The following is a 22,748-nucleotide window of genomic DNA, read 5'->3' as shown; positions in this document are numbered from 1 at the left end:
AAGGAATGCAATTACGATCAAACTCGCCATTCAATCATTCCTGCCAGGTACATGATTTCGATTCCACAGTAAATGACAGATTATTTTCCTTTTTTCCCCTCCTCTGTTCTGTCGTTCCCAGACTGATGATGTCTTAAGTGCTAGTTGTTCAACTCGTTTGTCTTCAGGAGGTTGTAATTGGGCTTTTCTATGGCACTAGGGAGACAATGAAAAGAAAGGGCTGGAAAGGACAGGACAGAAGTGGGGGGAGTGAGACGCTGATGGTTTGGTGATTGTACAAGGTTGCAGGAAGGAGAAAAACATGCATGCAAGCGATGGCAACCATGCTACTACAGCTTTTGTTTGTTCATATATTCAACTGTTTTGCTGTTGTTGTCTTGTGCTCATATATACTCTGCATTTACAGTGCACAACAAATATTTCTTGGGAACAAAGTATTTTTTCACTGATATACGGTGCAAAACTGGCTGTGTTTAAAGGCAAAGGCACGACCTATCATTAAAATGTGATTTAGAGTTAAGCAAACCTTCCTTCACCTGACTTGCCCCGAGGCTGTGTGTGTGTGTGTGTGTGTGTGTGTGTGTGTGTGTGTGTGTGTGTGTGTGTGTGTGTGTGTGTGTGTGTGATCAGACTGTCCCATTGAGTATGCACTGTGAGGTGGCATATCTAGGTCACACATGCTGGCACATTACTCCTGTGGGAGCTTTCTTCTGTTTCCTTTTCTCTGTCTTGTGTCTTGTGTTCGTGTCATGGATTGTCTCCGCTTTCTGAGGTCACACAGCAAGTATTGTATATGTCATATAGGGTGCTACTTTGATCTCACCCCAATTATTTAGACCCATATATCACAAAACACACACACATACACTCTTTCCCAACACAGAATAATATAGACATGAATAGGTAAATCATTTTGCTCTCAGTGAATCATAATGTATATATAACTTATTCTAGAGCACATTAAACTGTTATCTTTTGCCCCATTTCTTGCTAACACAGGCATGTGTGAAATATGCTGGGCTATCAGGCATCAGAGAGTTACAGAAATGGGCTGAGATGCCTAACGATATGTTAAAATATCTATGCAGTGCGATCTTTGGAGCTAATGACTCCCTCAGAGCAGCTGACAGGGCCAGTATGGTTCCCTCCATGACATTCGACACATGCACTTCCCACATGCTTCCATGTTTGATCACTTTTGCTTTTTGCTAATGCGGTTTGAATCTCATATGCTCTATGCAATATTATTGTGCTGGACTTTAAACTTCGGTTTCAACAAGGACTTTTATTTTGATACTTATTTTGGGGTTTTCCAATGGTTTCCTGTTTTAAAGAGGAAGTAGGCCATATTCCTTCAGTGGTTTAGTTGTGCAAGGTACTCCATGTGGTTGCAGACATCCATCTTCATCTCGTTTATCAAAGCCTTTTGAAATGCAATATCTGTAAGTGACTGTTTGATTTTGTTAAGTGAGCATTGAGTTTTTCTTGTGCTATGCAATGTAGCATTTAATTCAGCATGTTTGTTATCTTTTTCTACTCAAGCTTGCAAAGTATTAATCTATCCTGTTGATTCAACTGTATTGTTGTTGGTTCTTTGCCTTGTGTGTTTGTGAATGCTCATTTATTTAATGATTTATCTATTTTTGTGAAATTCATGTTTGTGTATTTTTCTTTTTGTAGTTTCACACTTTTCATGATTAAACTTCATAAATTGCACCTTCGTGGAGTTTATTGTGGAAGTGTTTAGCGGCTGGATAACTGGATCCATTAAAACAGTGAGGCCAGTGACAATTATTATTACAGTATTTGCAAAGCATCCCCTTTGAATTCCTTCCTCCTCGTCTTATTAAACACACATTTCTTCAATTAATTCACCTTGAATTTAAATACTAGAACATATAGCTTCAAATTCAAACAGAAAAACCCAAGGAGAATGGAATTGGATTTTCATTTACCGTATTTACCGGACTATAAGTCACACTTTTTTTCATAGTTTGGCTGGTCATGTGACTTATTGTCAGGTGCTTGTTCATCAACATTAATTTGACGTAAACCAAGAGAAATTAACCAAAAGAAAACATTACCGTCTCAGGACCAGCCAAACTATGAAAAAAGTGTGACTTATAGTCCGGAAAATACGGTAAATGCAAATCCAATTCCGTTCTCGTTGGGTTTTTCTGTGACCAGTTTCCCTTCAATCTATTTGGCCTCTTGGGATTCCTGTAAATTGGTTGCAAGCTGCATATATTTATGATGTCCATACATGAGTACACATACACACAAAATAGCTTTTCAATTGAAATCCCCCTCCGGATTCCAGCAGTAATATCATAAATAAATTCATCAAAAGACCGTAACCCTACGCACCAAGATTTTAATTTGCCTTGTTGTTTTTCTAATTCGAATCACAGGAATAATCATGCTTGGATGCCAACTGGTTTTTTTTCTAATTGCCATCCTTCTTGAGGAACGACACTGGAGTGTGTGTGAATCTAAGTGTCTGTCAATCCTACATCTTCTCTGCCAAGGACAAGCCTCGAATATGGCTGGAATATCTTCATTTGCCGTTAAAAAGAGCCGTCGTTTTCACACGTCTCCAGTGTTGAGTTTGTCAGCGGATGGCAGTGTGGCGTTAGAGGTCAGGGATAATGAGGTCCGTGGGGACGGTTGTAATCGCCAGCTTTGGCACATAACATGGCTATAAACAACAGAGCTTGTCGCCAGGGCAACGGTGGCGGTGTAGCAACTCGGGCGTTTAATAATGATGTCCCCATTGACATGGGGTAAGTACTAAAGGCTAGGGAGATTTGGAGAGGCACTTGATACTCCTGCACTTTCTTTCATTGGTTTTGTCTCTCTCTTCCTAATTAGATATTTCCAGCCGTCTTTCAGTGCTGGCTGTGATTTCTGCCGCTCTTTGCCCTTGAGTGAACAACCTCGACTCGCCACTAGAACACAAAAGGAACAGGAAGAGCGAACATATCCAGCTTTCACTTCTTCTGCTCCCTAACAAAAAGATTTTAAAATTACACGTGGCTCGCCGTAGGAACAGAACGGCCCTGGATTTTGTTCTTAAGGGCCGTTTAAAATTGGCAAAAGCAAAAACGCTGTTTTTGGATCCGGTACCCCAAAATTAGTAAGAAACAAGTATCAGATTACTTATTTACTTTTTCTGCACTGTAAATTAATACAGCTGAGGAATCATCCACATAAATGCAAAATATAAACCATGTCACTGACAATAGTGAGTGAAAAATTGTGTTTCTAATGTGAAGCTGGGTAAATAAGCTTCCACCGATACTGGGTAAAAAAGGGGTCAAGCTTTTTTCTTTTCTTTTTTTTCCTTTTTTATCATTCCAATAAAATTAAACATTTAAAATAAAATAATCCATCATACTAAATTTATTAAATTAAATTAAAACCATATTAACATTGACTTTTTTAATTAGTATTCATTTAAATTAAATAATTATTTTAAATAATGAACTAAATCAATGCATCACATTTGACATTTTAAACTTGCCTGTTTTCTTAAATGAATAAAAAAAAATATTTGATGTCAGGTAATTACAATAATTGAATGCATTGTTTTTTTTGTTTTTTTTTACTTGCTATTTTAAAATTCTTTAAATGTAAAAAAAAATCACACAATGGATGACTTTTTTAACTTGGTGTTTTTTATTTAAATAATTTAAAATCACACTAAATAATGCATTCAGTTTTGTTTTTTTTATATATATAAAATAAGTTATTGAAAATAAAATAATCACAATAATTTAATGCATTTCATTTATCTTTTTGTAACCTGCTGTTTCTTTTTTTAACAAAATAAAATTATGGATGACATGGTCTACAATATCAAATGCATACTTGCACGTGAAAGGTCACAAACCTTCATCACGCAGCACATTGGGTTGGGAATGCGATGCATAAACTGGTTTGCGTTGTGATTGCTGTAAACACAGTGGTCCCGTGTCCCGTGTAAACAGGCCATTGTAATGCATTGCTTTGTGGGGTGAAATGTTAGCTTTGACAGCGTAGGTGACAGAGATGAAGGAGTGATTGAGGAGATGGCATTATTCCACCATACACGTGGACTGGTGGGTATAATAGCATGGTCCTTTGGGTGAATTCACAATTTGTTGAGCATTAAAGCTCGATTGCCTCCCTTCTTGACAGGTGCAGTTACTCCTGTGTGAGGCCTTGATTGAGTAAAATCTCTGATTCTGTGCATAAGGTGTGATTGGAGTGGGTTTGTGTATGTATGATCCTTCGTCTAACTTTGTGGAAACAAAAATACCCCCCAAAAAAACTCCATTGTGAGGCTGTTCCTCATGGTCCCAGTTACATTGTTACTAAATAATAGCTACTGTAGATTAAGAGCAGAACTGAACTGCTGTGCGAAACATATGGTTGCAGTTTGTGTACTGTCTTTATGCTAATAAATCAATAATCAATGCATTTATTCAGCAAGGAAGCATTAAATTGATCAAAAGTGAGAGTAAAGACATTTGTAATGTTACAGAAGTTTTAATTTTCTAAAAATGCTGTTATTTTGATCTTCATATTCATCAAAGAATCTTCAAAAGATACAATGTGTCATGGTTTCCACAAAAATATTCTGCCACATGACTGTTTTCAACATTGATAATAGCAAAATCAGGGTCATGTGACACTGAAGACTGGAGTAATGATGAAAATACAGCTTTGATCACAGAAATAGATGATATTTTACAATATATTCACATAGAAAACAACAGTTTTTACTGTATTTTTGAACAAATAAATGCAGCCTTTTAAAAGAATGCTGTAATTTTTTTATTTTTAAACCAAAGATTACTACATGTTTTATAAGAAAATACGACTTCAATAATTCTACTTCAGAATTTCACATTTAATTAATTGTGTTGCTTACCATTGCTTTAAAATTCATTGTAAAATTTCTGCACCAATTTTATCCAGTCTAATTTTCGATTCACTCATTTTATCGATGCATTGATTACAAACCCTGACGATGCATGTGCATCAATCTTTAAACATAATGTTTTAATTGTGAATCGCCAATTTCAGACAGTTATCTATTTAAAATGCTAAGATTTGAATGAATTGCGATTTCTATAGCTATTCAATGCTTAAATTTACATATATATATATGATGCAGAGGAAAAGTTAAATACTAAAGCATTTTTATTTTATGGAAATGAGATCAAGAAGGTTACTTATAGTTCAAGAAGTTATATTATAATAATTATAATAATACATAAAATTATTCTGAATTCACTTCTGAAATGATGGCTACTGTGAATGCACTTATACAAACTTTCTGTGTTGAACACCTGTATACAACCTACTGAATTTGCATAGCATGCTTACAACAAAGTACAAAAACAGTATGAGTAGTGTGGAAATATGCTATACCTGTGCTCTAGATCTTTTGTGTGTAAGAAATGTCAGAAGCTGTAGGGAAGAGAGTAGTAATTATACTGGGTTTGGTTTAAGCAGCAGAAGTGTATGGGAGGTCCTGCTGTGTGTGTGTGTGTGTATTCTCTCTCTCTCTCTCACACACACACACACACACACACACAGGCGTGTGTGTTTGAAGCCGGCAGGTGTTTAGGTGCTCATTACTCACAGCTGTCAGAGGAGCAGAGGGGAGAGATGCTCAGTGATGGCCCATTAAACTGTACTTTTGTGCTCTGGATACTGGAGACCACACTTAATGATGGAGTCAAAGGCTGTGTGTGTGAATGCCATACAAACCTGCTCACCAAAAAAAAAAAAAAAGTGAAATCACGATTATTTATTTAGATTTATAAAATGGTTAGCAATTTACCATGCTAAGGTGGTATGGCCAGTTGCTATATGTGGACATTAAAACCATGTACATTTATAAAACTGCTAGGTTTTTGGTGTATCTTTGAGCATTGTGTGACTGACACTGAATCCTGTGTGATGGCGTGAGTGAGTGAGTGAGTGAGTGAGTGAGTGAGTGAGTGAGTGAGTGCTAATCTGACCTCGAGGGCCTGAGCAAACAGCTTGAAAACTTCTCCACAAATATACTGTTCACCTACTGCTGAGTCCAGATTCAGCTGTTATTACGGGTGACACTGACTGTGACCCGCTGAAGGCCCATCTCAATGCCAGCTCTGCCAACACAGTGCCAGCCAAAACCAATAGCACTGATTCATGCTCATTCAGCTGGAGAACAAAAGCACAGAGAACATTGCCTCGGTGTTATTGTGCCGTCTCTGATTCATTTACCACTTAATTATGCTGCAACCATTCTGTTTCTGTGTAGTATAGACAAGAAATACTGCGGAAGCTGTTAGGGTTGTTCAGATAATTAGCTCTGTCCAAACCGATCACTGAAGAGCTGTCAAGGCCGGACCTGTCCAATGTCCATGTGAGGCAAAAACATATTCTGATTCCTCAGATTCGTTGGTGTCAGATAATTAGGGCGTTTAAGGGCTCTCAGAATATATAAACACAACCACCAAACTCAAGTCTAAAGCGACTCGGGAGATTGTTTCAATATGTTTTACTTGAAGGCTGTGTTATTTTACAATTTTGTTATATACCATTCTAATATTTATTAATATTTTCAATAAGTCTTTATTTTTATATTTTCAGTTTTGTTTATTTTTCAAGTTTTCGTAATTTTATGTGCTTTCCAATTTTTATTAGTTCTTGTTTTTTTTGTATTTATTTTTTTGTGTGCTTTAACTGATTTTATTTCAGTTATTTGTCAATGCAACATTTCTAAAGTTTTAATTGTTCATCTAGTTTTATTATAATTATTTTTTGTCAGCTTTATTTCACTGAACACAAACTGTTTTATAGTTAAAAATAACAACTCTGATGAATGAATGAGATTTAAATTAACAAGAATACATACTGCAAAAGGGAAATTGAATAAATTAGGATAATTTATAATATCCAAGTGCTCTGGGTTCTAAAATGGACTTAACCTTATCAGAATCGAGCAAAAACAGATGTGAGTTCACTTTTAATGGCAATTTGAATGTTAAGAGCACCAGTTATTCAAGGTTTAATTAAAAACCCAATAAAAATATTGTTTCCTCCTAAAATTTTGACTGAATTCACAGTTAGAAGTCAAGGAGAAACAACCAAAAATATTTATATCCTGTCTTGCACTGTAAAAAATACTGCTTCAATTAATTATAACAACTTCAGTTCTTTGAGATATCCAACTTAACTAGACTAAAGTTAATTAAACGCACACTTTATTGAAACAGCACACTATGACTTATTCTAATGTTGAATTTTAATTAGAGATGACAAAATATTGTTTTACATATCCATATTTCCATTTTTAGATACAGATTTAAAATCTAATTATTAACTTTTTCCCTGCCAGCATTTTTAAAACAAATTGCCATCCACTGCCAGAAACTTTAATGATTTTCACTCATATTGCATGGCCCCTAGAATATTTCGTTTTATGAATATCTGAACATGCAATACATCAAAATAAGGAACAGAGACTTTACTTTTAAATAAATAATAAATAAAAAATATATTTTATTCTAGCTTCAAGCATTTTTTTTTTTTAAATCAACACTTGAATGTAGGTACGTTTTATAAAAATAAAATAAAATAAAAAAAAACTGAGAAAATCAAAGTTTTTTTATCAAAGACTGCATCTGGATCATATTCAGTAGGATGATCAAAGCAAAGATGATCACTAGTGATGGGAAGTTCGATTCTTTTCCGCGAACCGGTTCTTTCGGACGGTTTCGATTCAATAAACCGGTTGAAAAAAACGGTTCATCGGTTCTTTCACGCTCGACTTAATGACGTCATTGGCGATGACGTAATGGCGTCACGTCTATCAAACATTCAAATATATAAAGTCAGTAATCATAACTTTAGTCATTTAAACCTCATAATCATGAAAAGTTTACATTTGAGTTTTGCAACAACACCTAAATACAGTAACAGCAATAATGTGCATATGAGGATTTAAGTCTTGAAGATATAAAGTAAATAAATTAGGTGTCATCAGCGCCGAAACCATGATCCACTTACTAAACATAATCCATTGCAGTATCATCAGTTCATCGGTTCTCAATTCGGACGCGTCCGACAGAAACGATTCTCGGTTGAGTGTACTGATGATCCGAAAACCGATGCAACCGGTTCTTGACTCGAGAACGAGAATCGCTCTAACCGGCACGTGCTGCAGTTCAGTATCATCAGCTGCTCTACTCGTGTTCATGTTCTGTTTACTACAAACTCAATTTGTGAATGTCATCATTAACTATAAATACAGTACAGATATCTCATAAATCATCCCTTATTCCTATTAAACATAAGAGTCTTTAGAGTCTTAATTATTGTCCAACTTCCCTGAAAACCCATTTGGCCTATACATTATATACAATATACAGATTGGAAACATTAATCTAAAAAAAATAATAATAAAAAAAAATCAAAATAAAATATAGTTATTTTATCACACTTTCCGATGTTTAACAAAATACTTACAAAATTACACGCATGCACAATATCATCAGTTCATCGGTTCTCAATTCGGACGCGTCCGACAGAAACGATTCTCGGTTGAGTGTACTGGTGATCCGAAAACCGAAGCAACCGGTTCTTGACTCGAGAACGAGAACTGCTCCAGCAGTGGGCGTGTTTGTTCATTATCTGGCTCGGCTCGGTGTTCATCTTCAGTTCGGTCTTCACAGCATTTCATTCAGTGAACTGTTTGAGTAAATGGATTACCCCGGGATATTGGTTAATTCTGACTCAGAGGGAGTGTCAGTCACGTTAAAAAAGTTAACAGCTTAAGTCATTTGTGGATTTATGCATATTGGAGACGTGAACCGTTTCAAACGATTCAGTTCGATTTGGTGAACTGGTTCAACCGGTTCACTAAGAAGAACCGGTTAAATTGAACGATTCGTTCACGAATCGGCCATCACTAATGATCACTTCCTTCATCATCCCCAAAGCTTGCACAGTCCTTTGCCACTTCCTGCATCGACTTTTAACTCTGTAACATTAGGCAGTTTAAAAAAAAATGTTTTTATGCAGTTTATTTTTTAAGATCACATTGTTTTTCATATGCATACATATGAGATTGCATGTTTCTGCATCCTCTTTGCATGCATTTTTGATCGGCACATTCTAGATTAATTGAGGAGCTGCGTTATAGCACCCACGGACGTATAACAGCGAGAATGCAGAAACCCAGAATATTCTGTGTTGGGCGGGGAAAGAGTTAAATTAGTATATCCAAATTGCCTCTCCCCTGGCCACTACTCTTCAAGCCATTTCTTGGGGTCTTTGAGAGGTGATTTTCAAGATGATTGATGGTGAAAGCAAACTCTCAATGTGAGGTCTAGGGAATGTGCCAGAGTCTATTAGTTTACATGTTTAGCAAAATGGGAGACTCTGTCCCTTCCCACAGGTCACAGAAGTACATCAAATACATCCCAGTCTTGTTGTTCGTTACAGTCTGTGTAGTTTCCCTCTCCATTTGTTAATGACAATTACACTTAAAGCCTCAGGCATTGTAGAGATGAATAAACTACCGTACTGGATCCCCAGAGACGCTTTTGGTCCATTTCATCTGCAAATTGACGTTGACTCCCGGAGGAGTTTTACTGTAAGGGTTAAAGAATTAGCATTCAGCCCGCAAGAAACCTTTGAAAGAGTCGCTTTTGATCGTACTTGTTTGCGTACATTGAAATAGATTAATTTCCCAAATCCTCACCTCCCTCTCGACATATCTCTCCACGTGTCATTTTAAGAGAGGGACGGTCTGCGGAGAGAGATATGCTGAAAAGGAAGATTATAAAAGGAGAGTTAATGAAAAAGTCCTTGAGATGTACGGCGGGCTGTCAGCGAGAGCAGTGATAGATCGAGCCTTGCTGTTATTAGCATGCGTGCGGCAGACTTTTACGCCTAGACCCGGGCCATTTGTTGATTAATTAATCAGGTAATGTACATTATCCAAGGAACAAACGTGGAAAGTTTGGCCTTTCGATGCTCATGTAACCAAAAGAGAACATCTCCTAAAATCCCCTGTGACGAAGCAGACCGTGGAAAGTAGAACAATAAACATATTTGGGGAAAAGCGTTTCCCATTTCATGAATATATTCAGTCTGGTGGCCCTACTTCAGCCAGGCTGAGGTCATTCTGTTGAGTTTAGGGGGAAAGATTGGGTTCTCTTGGTCTCCGAGAACCTTGGCAAGAGAGTTAAGAAAATAAACACAGGGTTATTTTTTTGGAAACTGCGGGCCATCACACATCCATTCGCTGACTATTGAAGAGAGTTTTTGTTTGGTAATCAAACGGTTTTCATAATCAATGCACATTTGTTTCTGAATGGAGGTGTCACGAGAAAGCAACTTAGTCAATAAAAATGATTTCCTTCATCGAATGGAAATGTACTTTTATCGGAGGCACTCATTCATATTGTCGCCAAATGGATTTGCACACTCTGTTATTGTTTTGTTTGTACAAAATTTGATTATCACCGCCAGTAATTCTGTACACACATAAAACTATCCTAGAACTATTGGAAACACATGTTAGGAGTCTTGCTTTAACCGGAATATTGACCACAGTCTGTACTTTGCCACATCTTCCTCCAAGCCAAAGCTACTAGTGTGCACATGTCTGCAGGAAATGACATCACTACGAAGCACAGTATTTTGAGAAATGCCTTGGAGACTTTGGATCCCAGAAGGCAGCTGTTGATAATGACACGGTGTTGTTCCACTGACTGAGAAGCCAATCTGTACCACATCCTGTCCAAAGACTGGACACTGTAATGATTTAAGATTTCAATCAGGAAGGGACAATGGTTGAGGAAGTTGGTTGGGGAATGTCTTTGGGGACTGATAACACACGCACATACACACAAATATATACAAAACATACAACTCACTTCCTGTTAATTCCTTAACAATGTTACTGCCAACCAGGGGTAAGAGTTGTTGATGTCATTCTCTTTAAAGCAATTTTGTGAAGTTAAGCATTTGTGGCATAAGAATTAAGTCACATTTACTTACAGGTGTGAGTCTCGAAATGTCCTTTTTTTTTTTGTATGGTGAAATAAGTTGGAATTGCCTCCATCAAGCTGTACTGTTGCTCAGGTTCCAGTTTTATAATAGCTTTATTATTATTTATTTCACCGCATTTAAAAACATGCATAAAGTAGTATAATTTAAGATACCTGCTACTTTATTATTATTATTATTATTATTATTATTATTATTATTATATTAAGTAGTGCTGTCAATCGATTAAAAAAAATTAACTAATTAATCGCACAATTTTTTAAAATTAATCGTGATTAATCGCGATTAATCGCAATTAAAAGACTGAAACTTTTTGGATATGTAAATGTAAAATGTAAATAATTAATGTAAACTCAAGACAAAGAAACTATTTAAATTCAAAATATGATTGTTTATTGGAATTTTTGTTTAACTTGTAACACAGATTTTCTCATGTAAACAACATACCTGCAATAAACCATCAATATCCTCCAAATTAACTGTTGGCTTGAAAGCCATATTTATTACAGAAATAAAAACACAGGCATGTAAGTACCATTTGAATTTCAAAACAAAAATGATTTCCATGTTGAATTCTAAGTGGACTGCAAAAAAAATCCAAAGTATAGTCATTGCCAGTGCTTTAAGTGGGCCGGTACGCACCAGTACTCAGTACCGCCACTTCCAAATATAGCTCTTGAGCGTACCGCCACCTCTCCGTGCGCCCAGAACGTGCTTGTAGCGTACCGGCACGCTCATTTGGACATCTGTTTTAATAGAGGTTTTAATCTTTTACCTGCACTGCCGATTTTCAGAGCGCCCTTCACAATGCAAGCTTCCTAATTCATCCCACCCAGAGCAGAAACTACATTACCCATTCACCCTTAAGTTATACAAGTGAATAGCGCATGTGTCGCTTTTCCCACTGTTAAGTGTCAACAACTCAACGTGCCCGGAGAAGGTGTGTGAAACTCGTTGTGAGTTATACTAAAGCAAAATCTTGAGTATTTATTGTCTGATAAACATTAAAAACTGTCTGCGGAGGTTGAGTCGTCCTGCAGCCCCCGCTGGCTGTTCATTGGCTGCAGCATCTTTTTTCTAAGTTCTAAAAAAATACCGTAGACGGCAAGGCACAAATTTAGATATTCATTTATCTAATTAATCTAAAGCCTATGCACAAAGACAATATGATCTTTTTGTCCCCTTTTTGTTTTAAAGCTTGATGAAGAGAGCGCAAGTTGCTGCAGCTGAGGAGGACAGTGATGCACGCGTACAGGAGTGATTGACAGTTCGCGGCACTGTGTACAAAAAATACTCCGCTACACACTTATTTCGTTATTTTCGCTTAAGCTTATTAACGTTAGCGTTACAGAAAGGTCTGATTTACGCACTGTTACAGTCATTGTTTTTTTTTTTTTAAACAATGACATTTGAGTTCATGATTTTAATGTTGCTGTTTCTTGTGGCAGACTAAATGAAGAGTAATGTTTCTTGTGGCAGACTGAAGAGTAATCCGGCAGAGTTTTATACTGAAACTTTCCGTCTAAAAGTCCTTCCTTGGTCTTAACCATATTTCTTTGCACGTTGAACACACATAGGCCACAACTGGAAATAAAAAAAACTGCAACCGCGTTAATTGCGTTATTTTTTTTTAACGCGTTAAATATTTCAAATTAATCGAATGCGTTAACGCGCTAATTTTGACAGCACTAATATTAAGTGATAGTTTTTATATTGCAGTCTTTATTTGAGGAAATGTGAAGTGATATGTTGTATTCTTGGCCGTTCCTCTCTTCGATGTGTCAAGTATTCTGACAGATTCATTTCATTCAGGTATTCCAGTGCTCTTATTGAAAAGAGAAAGAATGAAAGAACGGTTTGCGTTAAACTCAAACAATCTAGAAGTCCATCTGAATTTATCCCACACTCTGTCTCTGCCGCCGCAGGTTTGGCAAAAACCGCAAAGATGAGCGGCACGGGGACAGGATGGAGCGGAGAGGATCCAGCAAGAGCAAGATGGAGGAAACTCAGGCCACCGAGGAGGAGACGCAGAGAATGAAGCTGGAGAATGAGAGGTGAGCGGCTGCATCCCAATCCCCGTAAAAAGCCTCTCAAATAGCCACAGCTGCCCAGGAAATTAGCAAACTGTCTAATTAAGTAAATGGGGTCCGGGGAGGTAAAAGTTCTGGGAAAGCTCTTAGATGTCATCGGTGTAAACGGTTGAGAGCTTTTATAACAGTACATTAAATTGATCACGTATGGATTGTTTGTTTCTTTTGTGCTGCTGAACGGAAGGAACAAACCTGATAATGGAGGTTCTTTGGGGCCGTGGACTAAATGGAGGCCCTCGAATGAAAGGGATGGTGTGTTTTTTTTTTATCAGTAATTTTGGCTTCCTGTCTCTCAAATTATTAGTGATGTTGTTTCTAGGTAGATGTTCTTTTCCCTCTCACAAAGATGGGTGAAAACAGAGAAGTGATTTTTATATAAAATATAATAAATATGTCAAGTAGCACGATAATAATCAGAAATGTTTCATGAGCAGTAAATCATCATATTATTCTGATTTCTGAAGATCATGTGACACTGAAGACTGGAGGAATGATGCTGAAAATACAGCGGAGCATCACAGAAATACATTACACTTTAACACAGATTCACATAGAAAACAGGTATTTTAAATTAACTCAGTTTCTGATTGAGTAAACCAAGCCTTGATGAGCATAACATATTTTAAACAAATAAATAAACAACTTTTGACCAGTACATTGAATACAAGAATATACTTAATATTTTTATTGGTTCTCCTTGTTTTTGATTACAGCAGTCATTCTCCAGGGCAGTACTGTTTAATTATTTATTAATCACAATTCGTTATGTTTCTTTGCATTAGTACTAAAGCAACAATTGAGCATGTACATTGGTTTTACACGCCAAGCTTATGCTTATAAAATCCTTAATAGAAAAAAAAGGGGCAAAAAATTATTTTCTTAGGTTGGACATCACTTTAGGCAAATAATAATAAAAAGAGAAAAAAAAGAGCCCTTAAAAATTAATTTTGTTGTCAAGCCTCTGGTGATGATGCTGCATAATTGACATGTAACAATAGTAAACAGTCCCGTCTTCAGCGGAGGTGTCGGTCAGGGTCTGCGATGAGAATAAGCCTGCTTCCACTCAAAGCAACATCTGAACCTCGTTTCTAAGCGCTTGTCTTGTCTCTGACACTCTTCACTATGGGCTGGGAACCAGGCTTTGGCTGCAGGCCCAACACATTGCCAGCTCTGCCCTAAACACAGCACGCTTTCCAGAGCCACGCTCTTGTACGTCTACCACCTCGGGCCCTGAGAGGCAGGAAAACCAGCAGGAACATCAGGAGATAAGTGTTGGCCGGCTGCACGGCATTCCCTAGCCCCTGCACCTGTTTTGTCTTGTATTTGTTTTTGGAAGGTTTTTTATATTTCCCATGTTGCCCTTTTCAGTATTGTTTAGCTATGCTCTGTTCTTTTTTTTTCCCTGTTATCTTTCTTTTTTCCTTTTCTCACCACTGCGGTTTTCCTTGAGTTGATAGCAAGGTTTTCCTTGAGGGAAATCGGTCTGTTATAATAATAATCTTCCTGGCCGCCACGTGGTGATGCGAAATTCAAAGTCTCTCACCAGGGAGACTGACAGCTAGGAAAATCTATTATGGCCTTATTTTTAGGGGTGTTATTACACGCCGTGCTACAGGTTAGACAGTCATGTGTATGTGTGTGAGTACATGCACGAGCAGAGGCTTTGATTGATTTTACAAGGCACAGGGACAAGGCCATTTCTATACACTTATGAAATTATAGATCAGGTGATAGGTGCCGCTGATGGCTATTGGAGGTGATGTATCCAGCAGAAGTAAAACAAGCTGCGGGGCTCCGGGAAGAAGAGGACCCGAGATGGGCCGCGGCCAAAGCCAGCCCTCCCCTGACACAACCAATCGTTAATTCGACTTGACGTTTTGACAGGGGCTTTTAGTGATTCAGAAGCAGAAGGCAGCACAAAGGTTGGCTAGATTAATTTTCGCAACGTGCCACCATTAGCCTATCTATTTCTGGCAGGGAGGGCACAGCCCGCTTTTTAGCACACCTGACCCTCAAGGATGTTTATGAAATTCATCTATGACTCAGAAACGCTGGCTTTAGTTCTGGCATATGTGCTGGATGACTTATTCTTACAGAATGCTTTTCTGCTGTTAGTTTTAGTCTGACCGATATGATATTAAAGGAATATTTCGACCAAATATTGAAATCATTGCTTCATCATCAAGAAAACTTTTTGTATGCGGAGCACAACGTAGACTTATTCACTTTTTTGGAAAAAATCATATTGATCACTAGTCTTATAAAAAGCTCAGGAAAAGTCCAAAAATCTCCATAAAAGTAGCTGGCATGATGTAACACTTGTACTGCGTTTAGCGTTTCCGGTCAAAAATGACAGAAAGTGCCTGTAAATCTCTCATTATGCTATAACATCACCAAATCTTGGGTTCATTGTTAACTTGTTTGCTTTCTGTTAGCACAGGTTTTGTATTTCTTTTTTTTTTTGGAACTGATTGATCATGGGTCTTATTGATCTGATCTTATGCAACTCAGTTTTTGAGTGAAAAAATTGTTTGTGCGGATAATCTTGACCATGTTTTCTCAAAAGCTGAGGTACATAGGCTCAGATCAGTAAATCCTATGATCAATGCAAAATTTATGACTGTTAGCACTATAAGATAAAAAAAAAATCCCCCAAAAGTACAGAAATTATTTTTGGGGAAGCTGCTATACCCTGTGCGATCAAAATTAGTACCTTTTAGTCCAGTTGTGAACTGCATTTTTTAGGGGAAACATTAGGGTTTGGTGTTATATTTTCAAGTTTAATATCTCCTCTGTCCTTAAATCTTTGTACTTCCAACTGTTCAAACTTTGCATTTTTATTTGATTACAAGCCGTGTAAGAATGTCTTCATGTGTCTTAACCCTCTGGGGTCGGCAATCGTACCAAGGCATTTTGTTAAACTTAAATTACTCTGTAATTTTTTATCGTACAGATAAGAGCAATACATAGTATTGAATATGGACATATTGCATCCTTAATTTGTATCTTTAGGAGCCCCATTTACAAGCTCATTGGAATAAACTTTGCCTGTGGCAAAATTTCCTGAAAAATTATATTATGTAGTAGAGCCCGACCGAAATATCGTTCGGGCCGATATGAGCCCGATATATTGGTATCAGCAAATATGCTGCCGATATGAACTTTTTTTTTTTTTTTTTTTACATAACATTTATTGCAGATAAAGTCTTATTCGACCACAAGTCCTCTGCGGAATGGACTTCACATGCAATTCTGCTGTAATTCCAGTTACAAGGGAATGTACATGTTACATTCAAGAGAATTTATATTCTATTTATTTACAGAGGTATTTTATGTCACACTGTGTGTGAAGACAAAGGAAATGAATTAAAGATGAATAAACTTAAACTTTACTGTTCAGTGTTAGACTCATTTTGGATAATAAAGTTTATTGTTAAATGCCCTGCCTCCATTACATATCTCTGTAACGTTATTATATGTAAGTTTTTGATCACTACATTTGAGTCATCATTTCAAATATATATATATATATATATATATATATATATATATATATATATATATATATATATATATATATATATATATTCTGTTTATTTATATACTGTATTTTATCTATAGTAATGTCATATGTATTGAGGTCGTTATATGATGCAAACAAAAAATGTACAGTATTATGTAATGTTTACAAATCATGCATTGTGATAAAACTGTTTTGAGCTCATAACATAGTATTGTGTAAGGAGCCAGTTGAAAATAAGTCTTTATTAGTCTATAATCTGAGTTACTGGTGTTTTACTGCGACAAACCTACGCAAAAATGTAGGTTTAGTAGAGGCACGTTTTTCCAGTGAGCATACAGCATATGTTGCCTATTGATGCAACAAAGAAGTCATATTTGGAATAATTTCCTTTCTTCTTTTTTTACAGTGTAGTTGTTCAGCTACTTGTGTACAGTGAATACATACACTAGGCCCCAAAAAACATTTGAGACACAAACTATGCATGAATGCCATTGCACTAGATAACAAAATATCAAACTACTTTTTAATGACAAATAGCTCAAGGACATGTTTTCAAGGACAAAATTAAGTTTTAAATGAAATAGCAGTAGGTTGATTGTGAATCACTAGTGTAACGTGGTAGGGCACATCTGTGAATGTGAAGACCAGATGACCTTGAGACCAGCTGGTTATGAATAATAGCAGTATTTTTTTTTTTTTTTTTTAAGAATGGCTTTTTGGGGGTCCTCTGTATCACATAGATGAAAAATATGGGGTAAAAATATGCAAAGCTGCTCAGAAGCAGCACTGTTTGCAGGCGTGATTTGAAGTGAAGTTGATAAAGTGTTGCCATCAGTGGCATTTGTTTTTGTCACAATCGAGTAAATTGTAAGCAGCTGTGTAGACCCCCCCCCCCCCCCCAACGACCTCCCATCCTTCGTTAGTCCTCAACAAACTGAATTTTTCATCTCTAATCAAAGGCTTCAGCAGAGCCTGGAGCTCCCGATTGCATATTTGCAGGAACACGGTGACCATTATAGAGCCTTGTTTATGCCTGTTGCAGTCCTGTCCACCATATGTAACTTGACTGAGCGGACCACCATGGCAGGGGGGCATTTATAGCATGTGCAATGGAAGGAGTGTGTGGGCACCAAATCACCAAGCCAGCACAAAAATATATACCAGTCGCTTTCATCCTCCTCTGTGTATTTACACTCGGCTGATCAGGCTTTATGTCTTTGTACACAAAGTAAAAATGCCCACTGCAAACATTGAGAACCTGGTAAACTCTTCCCATTCAACTTCTCCATTGAAGTAGATTAGCGTGACTATTAGCTTATCCTTTTGGCTCCATTAGTGGCTAATCAGTGACTGCTGGAACCTCTGTTTCTGCTCCGTCCTCCTGACTTCCTTTCCACTCTCCAGCAATGCTTCCTCCGGATTGTTTGGGTTCCTGATAGACTTTAAAGCTCAGAGACATGGCAGTGTTATAATCAACAGCGGATATCTCAGCTAGCTTCCTCTTTCTTTTAGCCCTTAGCATGTGCTTTGAAGGTTCACAGTGTGTGGGGATTGAGAACAATGTTTGGAACGTAGCATCTTTCAAAACCAAAAGACCTAACTCTTTCCACAAACTTTTTGGCACAACCCAACCGTGATGTTTATTTGTGTTTTATGTTTTATACATTCATATTACACTGGATATTGTTCAGCATTGATGCTATTAAAATATTGAATCTGTATTTAATAACTGTTTATTTAATATTGTTTTGATGTGCTGAGACATTTTCAGAGAACTGTGGCCCTGCGAGTATTTATTCTTTCTGTATTCATTCATTTTGTTGATTTATTAATTGACTTTCTGTCAGCGGTTTTCCAATTCTTTCTCCATTACCACTGTCCCGGGATTGCCTTCGGCTTTACGTACATATTCCAACATTTCATTTTTTGATGCATTAATGTGTGTTACTCGTAATCGCAGCTGATCTTTCCCCTCACATTGCGGTGGTAATTTTGTCACAAAATAATTAGCATTGCCGTTCTGCTTTGTCAAAGAGCAGTTCACCGCTTGACTGGACCGATAAGCTTCCAGAGTTCAAAGGTAGATCACAGGACTGATTGTGGATCATTATATGGACCATTATGGATTATTTATAATGACTTTTATATTCATCTAACAGCTTATATATGCATGTGGTTGGAAGCCAAGGATGTTTTTTGCCTACATAACAAAGTTGCAAACGTATAAGTTTTCCCCAGTCTCGGTATGTCGAGAAGCGATGTCAAAAATACACACTCTCGATGTGATTCTACAAGTAACACAGAGGATTATTGGCATGTTACCTTATTTACACTTAAAAACAAGCAGCGGAAGAGTGAGATCTGCCTGGCAGCCGTCGATGTGAACATCTCGCTCTCTCTCTAACCTGAATTAAAGATTGTTAGACATATGGAGGGAGTGCTTTGGCTGTGTCGTAAGATAAACAGTGTGATTTATTCAGCGAGGAGAGGAAGGACTGCGGGCGGACCGGAGTGTGATCTTTCTCGCTCGGTTCTTCGCTTCGCTTCAAAACATTTCAGTTCCCCTCCAAACTTCTCCTCTTTTTCATACTCTCAGAGCAGAACCTTGTAAATTCTTCAAAGAAGTTCATAAATCTCTCAGTGCTTATCTTGTGTTTATATCAGGCTGTGATCAATGACTGATTTCCTCCCCGAACCGTCCACTGTGACCCGCGGGATATAGCGCAGACCGCACGCTTGACAGCATCTTGGCTTTTTGACACATTTCAGCTCAGATATCTTTAAATAAATGATCCTACAGTACATGGTGTTAAAGTATGGATGGATTGCGTTTAATGAGCTGTTTTTGAATTATGCCAGCTTTGCTCCTTGTGAAAGAGTTTTGTTTCTCTGCGTTCACTTGTTACCTAGAAACAACCCCGGATTTGCCATGAGTACCCATATGTTGCCATAACAGCCTCCCTCACACACACACACACACACACACACACACACACACACACACACACACACACACTGGACAGATGTAAGCTAATCACAGCATCAAACTCTTCATTAGTTTAACACTCTCTTCTTGCTCTGGTGCAGATTCTGACATGTAGTCGGAGTCTCATCTACATATATCTCATCCTGACTGATAAACATGACTTTATTATCTTTCTTTCTGCTGTGAATTTCTTCTGCACCCCCGCAGACACACACGCATCTATATAGTAGCAATCTACACTAATTAGCTTTGAGACCAGAAGGTCACGAAGAGGGATTTGCTCTCTCTCTTTGTTGTTTTATTGCAGCTCACTGGGATTTTTTTCATCCCTCTTGCCAGTATTTTTATAATGTTTTCTAATTTCTCTTCCACTTTTATAATTTTAGTATCATGTGACTGAAACACTGTGTTGCTACAGTATGTACTGTTGTATAAAATTAATAGCACTTTTGTGTTCATGCAAATGTGCTGATATTCAGAAAAGTACATTGGTTGTGTAATGAATATAAAAACACAATAAACTGGATTATAAGGGCATTCTAACTATTTAGAACAGACTTCATCTCGCAATGAATTCATTTGGACTCTCAAGACATATTTTTGTTTGGTTTTTGCAAAGTCGGTGACTGGATAATGTGAGCTCTACTATCATATCTCAATCCCTCACAGTCACACATACAGCACAGTAACATAATGTCAGGGAATGTCTTTAAATTATGATCATGGAAAAATCATACCTTTTCTGTTGTCTCTTTTTAAATAACTAGCGCTTGAACCATTTTGCGCGAAAAATGATGAAAACTTGCTTCCACTTGGGAGCAGCTTGTTACAGTAACTGTTACTGTGTTCTGAAATAAATTACAGTTTGCAATACATTCATATAGAAAATAATTATTTTGCATATTAAAATCAAATAAAAAGTTATTTTCTTCGATTAAAATCATATAACATTTTAATGAATGGACAAAAATTTTGACATGGTGAAACATTGAATAAATTTTTATAATGTTTCCATTAAAAGACAAAATAAAAAAAAATAAAAGATAAAAAAAAAACACTGAAGAGAAAGTGTAGAGAGAGTCACCAGGAATGGTAAATGAGAGCAGTAATAATGTGTTCGGTGGAGCTATTTCTGTGTCCTGCATTAACACCACACTGGACCATTAACTGTGTAATGAACTAACGATGGAAAGAGGGAATGCTGCAGGTTTAACAAGACTTTCAGGCGCACACACACACACACACAAAGAGTGCCTCAAGTCATTTTTTTCTGTTCTCGCTGCAAGCGAAAATGTTGCATGAAGTGACAAAAATACATATAATTAGATTTTATTTGTTTATTATACAAAGTAGGTCAAAAGTAACTCATCCAGTCAGAATCATTGTAAATTTCTGATAAACACGTCAAGTTGCTGCATTGCTTGACAACCATAAACTACAGTTTTACAACTTAGACTAATGACTACTCTGCATTGTTTTTGTTTTTTATTAATAATATTAGTAATTTGAACTATTTATTGTTCATCATTGTTCACAATCAGTAACTAATACTAAACACATGAAAAAACAAAACGTTTGAAATAAGTTATAAATATTTCATAAAAAGCAAAAACTTAAATGGAAATTGGAAATGTTAGACACGTTGATTTTCATGATAAAAAAAATTTCATGATAAACCAAAAATTATTCAGACACCAGATATAATTTTTTGTTATTTTTTACTAGTGGGTGCAGGACACTATACTGTAGTTCATTTATGTAGGTGATTATAGCAAAATAAAGTAAAAACTGTGACATATTATACTCATAACATTGATACAAATTGTGCACCAAAAACATTATTCAGACACTTAAACCTGAGCGTGTTCTGCTTAAGTGTGATCTGACATTATCAAGATGAATTTGTTCTGACACAGTTTAAAACTAGCTCTTGCCATATTTTATTACAATTTTCTAAACTATAGCAAATAAACTGCGATAATGTGTGAAATGTTGAAGGTTTCTGAATACATTTTGGTTTGACTGTAGAAATAATAATAAACCATTCCACCATTGACCCACAATAAAAATAGAAAACAATCAAAAATGCAGAGTCGTGAGATGATCTTTCCTTGTGGCTGGTTATATAGGAGTTGGTATTAAACATAAACTCATAGCCCAGATCAATGTCTTCATCGTGCTGGTTTTCAACCTGAAGTTATCCTTCTGTCACACACAGAGCCACACGGCCCTCTTCTCATCCCCAGGACACAGTGCTAAGTGAGTTTCAGAGGCAGGTTACACTGGACCTGTACTTCAGTGTGCTCATTACCACATTCAAACACAGGTATCGCTCTCGCAGATTTGATTAGGCCATTATGGGCACAGCTCTGGAGACTTCATCCTCCTATTGAGTTTCTGTAACTTGTCCTAACACGGTTTTTACTGGCAGCGAAGTGACATCAGTTTTTAAGTGGACAGCAGGTGGAAACCGGCCTCGCCAGTGTAAGATATCAGCCTTCAAATACCAGACTAGAGATGTAACTAGAGATGCCCATACACTACATTTCTCTGGCAATGCCAGTAGCTGATTATTCAGAATGGCATCTGCTTAAACTTGTTAAAAATGATGAAAAAAAAACAACAAAAAATGATAAAACAAAGATAAACTGTGTACACTGTACAAGAAAATACTGTTTAAGTCTTTATACTTAAAAGTAATATTAATAATGTTTGATCCACTGATAGTTGCCAGTTCTTTCTTCATTCTATTTTTCAATACTTTCTGATGTTCATGCATGTTTATTAAAGAAATTGCTGCTTTAGTTGAAGCGTTCCAGCATTCTGTCATGCCACATTTAAGGGGCCATTCACAAAGAACACATTTTTCCATTCCAGTCCTCTACTTTACCATGTTTATATATGTAAATGTTCCAGATGGATGAGAATAACCAATGTGTCCTGCTTCTTTTGCAGCATCTCGCACATGAGCGCCACATTTTTAAAACAACATGCCAAGTTAAAAGAATTTCAACTTTTACACGCAACCCTGCTCATCAGTTTCAGTTCCAAAACAGTGGACCAATCAGAAGACCCAGGGGGTGGGGCAAGT

The 22,748-nt window shown here is 36.9% G+C and overlaps 1 protein-coding gene across 2 annotated transcripts in view; it reads left to right on the top strand.

The window, feature by feature from the left end:
* Positions 1–22,748, top strand: part of pard3aa (par-3 family cell polarity regulator alpha, a) — a 415,020-nt gene that overhangs the window by 306,005 nt on the left and 86,267 nt on the right. For both annotated transcript variants that reach the window (XM_052542320.1, XM_052542319.1), the window contains one exon: positions 12,984–13,112. In XM_052542320.1, coding sequence (XP_052398280.1) covers positions 12,984–13,112 — 129 coding nt within the window. The remainder of the gene's footprint in view (positions 1–12,983; positions 13,113–22,748) is intronic.

Source organism: Carassius gibelio, chromosome A24 (genome assembly GCF_023724105.1).
Source record: "Carassius gibelio isolate Cgi1373 ecotype wild population from Czech Republic chromosome A24, carGib1.2-hapl.c, whole genome shotgun sequence".
Classification (NCBI taxonomy): Eukaryota; Metazoa; Chordata; class Actinopteri; order Cypriniformes; family Cyprinidae; genus Carassius; species Carassius gibelio.
The sequence above is the reverse complement of the archived record's forward strand: the minus strand, read 5'-3'. Positions and strand labels throughout refer to the sequence as shown.